General features: G+C 34.9%; 1 protein-coding gene across 1 annotated transcript in view; it reads left to right on the top strand.

Moving 5' to 3' along the window:
- Positions 1–5,524, top strand: part of LOC104276805 (sodium channel protein type 5 subunit alpha-like) — a gene marked incomplete at its 5' end in the record, with an annotated part of 28,873 nt that extends 23,349 nt beyond the window's left edge. The window contains 4 exons of the mRNA XM_009873247.1: positions 661–802; positions 2,783–2,883; positions 3,670–3,934; positions 4,374–5,524. Coding sequence (XP_009871549.1) covers positions 661–802; positions 2,783–2,883; positions 3,670–3,934; positions 4,374–5,524 — 1,659 coding nt within the window. The remainder of the gene's footprint in view (positions 1–660; positions 803–2,782; positions 2,884–3,669; positions 3,935–4,373) is intronic.
- Positions 5,525–6,000: the final 476 nt, after the last annotated feature.

Raw genomic sequence — 6,000 nt, forward strand, 5'->3', positions numbered from 1 at the left:
GAGGCTTGGAAAGACTGTGCCTCTGAAGCAGATTTCTTCCTTTTTAAAGTGTGTACAACATTAAAACAGCATGCATTTTTAGCAGTTATTTCTGGAGATTTTCTTCCTTATATTTGACATCCTTACTGTTTCTTCCCCATTTCCATGCGCTGTTTCTTATTCTCTCACCAGCACAATGCTTTTAAGCTTTCCTATATTTAATATAAGTTGCATTTTCGTTATTCTTTGAAGCACTGTGCTCTTGAATTGAGTGAAATAACTGCTGATAAAAAAGATCGTTCCTTGTAGGGATGATCATAATGAGCTGGCTTTTAAAAACTACTTCTTGTCTGGGATAACATTGAAGGGGATGGCAGTTTACCATTATCTTTAGTCTGGGCTGTTTTTCTAATCTGGGCATTCCCAATATCACTTCTGATTGGAAATGTTTATCTATGACTTTTTACAAACAGGAGAAAGTAACATGTAAACAGTACGAACAGCAAGAAGACAGAACACGACAGTTGTCCTACTTGTACATCTAAATAACGGTTTAAATATGTAGAAATAATTTCTCTGAGCTGACAATAAAGAGCTTTGTTGTTATAAATTGGAAATTATAAAGCTGTGATTATCTGATTTTTACAACTATAATTCTTCTGGTTTGATTTTTTTTAACAGATAGATGATCAGCCAACATTTGAAGCTTTCTTGCCCATGTATATGTATTTTGTGATTTTCATTATTTTTGGATCTTTCTTCATGCTGAACCTTTTCATTGGTGTGGTAATCAGCAATTTTAACCAGCAAAGGAAAAAGATAAGTACTACATGAGCTAGCTCAGAGTCTGTTGTAATCCCAGTTTGATCGAGTGAATAGTAGTTTGACATTTAGTTTTCCGACACTTTCAGATAGCCATTTGATTGGAGAAATTAAAAATAATATTTAAATACAAATTTTTAAAATAGGAGTCCATTTTTCCTCAAAGCCTTTAGTATTTTACCTGTAAATTCTAATTTCATGCTAGGTCCTTAACTTGTCCTAAGTAGGAGAGTGAGGAGGAAGGACTGGATAGTTTAGAAAAGAGAAGCCAAAAAAGTTACACTGAGTTTACTACAGAAGAATGGAATTATTTTCTTCCATTCTGAGGATTTGTTCTGGAGAGCAGAACATCCCTCTCTGCTGAGATTAAACGCCTAGCAAATGTGATAAGGATAATTAAGAAACACTGTGGCTCATAGAAGAAGTAACCACTGCTTTCCTGGTAAAGAAACTCAAAAAAATCTTGCTAATCAGAACTTCTAAAAATAGCTACAATTTAAAAATCCTGTCATCAGTAAAGTAAGATTTTAAATTTACTAGGTTTAAAAAGTTTCTTCATTGGGATCTGAGCCATGTCTCCAGGAAGAGGCCATCTAGAAATTTAAAAGCTTCTTCAAGCCTATGAAGCACTGACTGCTTCCACATTTCTCCTCATAGTTATTAGATTCCCTGTTCTTTTTATTCAGTAAGAAATGGAAGGCAAAATCTTAGAATGGAAAATGCAACAACCAAAGAAAAGCAGCAGTCAGTTTTCCTTGGTATACTTCAACTTATTTGTGATAAACTTATGTGTCAATTGAGTTCCCTCCCTCATTCATTTACGGGCTTAAATCATCCAGAATATTAATGGAAATTGAGTCAATTAATCCATGAGGAACTCTTAAAGCAAATAATCATCTTGCTCATTAAAAAAAGCAGATCCCAGCAGGAGGCTTACAATTTCAAGGCTCACATTTGGAAGATGGAATCTCTACAGGAGCCATTTATTACGGAATCATAGAATTGTTCAGATTGGAAAAGACTTTTCAGATCAACAAATCCAACTGTTGCTTCCAAAAGCTGACTTCCACAAGTGTCAAGGAATTACCGCCCTTATTAGAGACAGATAACAGTGTACCACAACAAAATCTGCTGTCTGCTTTTCAACACAGACGGGATATGTAGGGGTTGAGGATTAACAGTCCAATTTCACTATAATAATTTATTTTTACAACAAAGTCCCAACAGACAGAGACAACTCTGGTTAAATATAGACCTGAACCCTTACTAGAAGTTGATGTGAACGTAACACTTTTTTCTTTTCTCAGTGCATGCTGTAAGTGGGCTTTTTTTTTCTTTTTCTTTTCTTAGCTGCTTCTTGAGGTTTTTCGTTGAGATTCCATATAGTGAAGTTAAACTGAATTTTCCGAGGTCTTGCCAGAATGATTCAATGTGCAGATGCCCTAACATGTTTGTTTTACAAAATGCTAATCATTCAATGCTTTTATGATGAATGGCTTCTTCTGGACACTTGGCTTAAAGGAATTGCTACTACAGGTGGCATAGATGATAAGATACGCACCAGAAATTCATTATCAGGAACCCTCCATAGAATTTGGTCCCAAAGAACTTATTCATAATCTTCTATTTACTTGCTAGCCCAGCAACATACTTCTGTTCCTACCTTTTCCAAAAAAAATGAACGGAAAGTATTTTACTTGTTGATGAGTCTTACACTCATCAGATTTGTAGAGTTTCGTAAAGACTCTCACAGTTGAGGAAACTGAGTCAGGAACTAGTGTATATACTGAATTTTAGTGATCAAACTCTGATCAGCTTTTTGCAGGACACCTTTAAAAAGAGCAAGAGGAAAAGGAGAAATCTTTGATCCCACTCATGACAGCTGTAACTTACTTTTTTTTTTTTACATAAACTTGCTGTTGTTTATTTAGTTAAATGCTTAAACTTCAGCTGAAAGCCAATATTCTTCCCCTCTACTTAGGTGGAAAAGATCTATTTTTGACTGAGGAACAGAAAAAGTACTACAATGCCCTAAAAAAACTTGGATCCAAGAAACCTCAAAAACCCATCCCAAGACCATCGGTGAGACCATTTATACAGAGTATGATAGAATATGTAAAGATGGTGACCATATTTAAACTCAGTAGCCAGGCTTAGGGAAATAAACTTCACATTATAGCCAATCGTCTTCATCTTTCAATATAACGTTTACATTTTACTCTCTTTTTCTTAATTCCATCTAATGCAGTCTTTCTTTTCGGGCATTGAGGAGATTTATGGCCTATTTATCACCTCTTCAAATGTACTAGCTATTCATAAAGGCTCATATCAAATATTTGGTATTCATAACACGATCTCGGTTACTTAAGTTGCATGACATTGCTTCTGCAACTAGATTGGATTACTCCAGGTGAACAGAGTAGTACATGCCTCATGGCTGTTTTTTACTCTTAAATAATCTCATACCTTATTTTTTTCAAGTTTCTTAAATTTAATTCCAAGCCTGGCTTCACATAGTAACTGTTCAGAGTTTTTCTTGTTTATGACATTTTAATTAGAATGGCTTATCGTAAAGTGTATGCTTCAATAAATATTTCTATTAAAAGAGCACTTACAATGTACTCTGTTCTCCCGCTGTAGATTTTTTTTCTAGGGAAATGTGGTAACATGATACCTGGAAATACTTAGCCAAGTACTGAGTGTTTTCTTTGAAGGTCTAAAGCAATCACCTAAAAATGGTTATGGTAGCTTATTGTTAAATATATATTCCCCTAAATTCTCTCTCTAAGCACAAAATACTGATTAATATTTGAATTTAGCCCAAGTCTTAGAAGTGGCATTAAGTGATTCTTCTTGTTCTCTCCACAGAATATGTTCCAAGGATTTCTGTTCGATATGGTGTCACACAAAGCATTTGACATTACTGTTGTGACTTTCATCTGTCTAAATATGGTTGTTATGATGGCAGAAACCAACGACAATTATGTCAAGGATGTTCTTAATAAAATCAACTTCTTTTTCGTGGCAGTATTTACTGGGGAATGTGTCATTAAAATGCTAGCCCTAAGACATTATTTCTTCACCAGTGGCTGGAACATATTTGATTTAGCTGTTGTGGTTCTTTCACTAGTTAGTAAGTACCAATTGTTATTAGATCAGGTAATGTGTCTTACCAACATTAAGCCTAATTTCAGTATGAACTAATCACTTGCATATATCTGATAAACCAATTTCAGATCAGTTGTGCCTTTTCAAACCACACGCTAAGTGATTCCTTCTAATGTGATGTATCTTTTTTCCTTTTATTTTGCAGAGCATTAAAAGATAAATTGATATTTTAAAATTTTTGTTTGAGTATGAATTTTATTGAATAATTAAGAGAATAAGAAGTGAATGCAGTAACATCTTTTATAAGCTCTTTTGTAAGCAGCACTGATGTTTTTGTTGGAAGTGATGTAACGTGTTCAATATTATTTTCAACACCTAAAGCATAGAGTATAACAAAACGAACATATATAGGGAGTGTCACTGATATGGCTTGACAACATTTTGTTTTCTTTTTCATTTCAAAGGTATTGGACTTTCTGAAGGCTTTCGAACTTTATTCTCTCCTACGCTTCTGAGAATTTTTCGCTTGGCAAGAATTGGCCGGATTCTGAGATTAATTCGAAGAGCTAGAGGAATTCGAACTCTTCTTTTTGCATTACTGATGTCTCTTCCTGCACTGTTCAACATTGGTCTTTTGCTTTTTCTGGTTATGTTCATTTATGCCATTGTGGGCATGACGAACTTTGCCTGCATTGGCTGGGAAGGTGGGATTGATAACCTTTTCAACTTTCAAACGTTTGACAGTAGCATGCTCTGTCTCTTCCAAATTACAACATCAGCTGGCTGGGATGGTCTTTTAGTCCCTGTGTTAAAAAACTCTAATTCATGTGCTCCCAATTTAGATTTAACAAATGAACAGAAAAACAATTGCACGAATAAGGGGATTGGTATTTTATTCTTTGTAAGCTATGTCATTATATCATTCCTCATTGTTGTAAATATGTACATAGCTGTCATTTTAGAGAACTTCAGTGTTGCCACTGAAGAAAGCACAGATCCTCTTTGCGAGGATGACTTTGATATGTTTTATGAGACCTGGGGAAAATTCGATCCTCAGGCAACACAGTTTATTGAATATTCTTCACTTTCAGAGTTTGCAGATGCTCTGGCAGAACCCTTACGCATTCCAAAGCCTAATAAAATTCAGCTCATATCCATGGACCTCCCTATAGTTAGTGGAGATAAGATCCACTGCTTGGATATCTTGCTTGCTTTCACTAAAAGGGTCTTGGGAGAATCTGGAGATTTGGATGGTCTTGAATTACACATGGAAGAAAAATTTATGGCTTCCAATCCATCTAAAGTTACTTACAAACCAATTACCACTACCCTTAAAAGAAAACAAGAGGAGGTATCGGCTCTTATTATTCAAAGGGCCTTCAGGAGATATTTGGTGCAGCGTTCTTATAAAAGTAAACCTTTCCTATACCGTCATAAGCACTATAACAGTGCTATTTTTGAAGAAGAAACACATAAGAAGGAAAGTCTAATTGCATCAATGCTTAATGAAAACAGTGGTAGGAAGCTAGATAAATCATGGACTATGTCTTCCATATCTCTCCCTTTATTTTATGAAGGTATTGCTGAAACAGATAGTGATAACATGGACACATAACATTGCCCCAGGCTGCAGCATTTTTGATTGAACCTGTATCAGTTATTTTCAGATGGAGAAAATATTTTGATCCCAGAGCATCATACTCTAAATTTTGAATAATGAAGGCAGACCTTAGGTATTATGATTGTTCAGATTTGCAAAAGCTCCTTAAAACAATTAAGATTTAGACAACTCTGTGAGAAATATTAGAGGAAAATCAAACCATGGAATTTTTTTCCCTTGGCTACTGGAGTAGATGTGTGTCTATTACTTTGTATTTCCGTCTTTACAGAAGAAATCAGTAAAAGATCAGTTGTAACTCTTAACATGTTTTGTAAGCACACAAGTCTGTAGAACAATGTATACCTCTTTAGCGATAAAGCCTGGTTTACACAATTGGTTATTGTAGCAAAATTAAATAATTACTGCATTTTCTGTCAAGCAGCTCACTCAAGAAGACAATAGTATAATCAGCCACTGATTCCTATGTAGTT

Source organism: Apaloderma vittatum, unplaced genomic scaffold (assembly GCF_000703405.1).
Source record: "Apaloderma vittatum isolate BGI_N311 unplaced genomic scaffold, ASM70340v1 scaffold39877, whole genome shotgun sequence".
In the NCBI taxonomy this organism is placed as follows: domain Eukaryota; kingdom Metazoa; phylum Chordata; class Aves; order Trogoniformes; family Trogonidae; genus Apaloderma; species Apaloderma vittatum.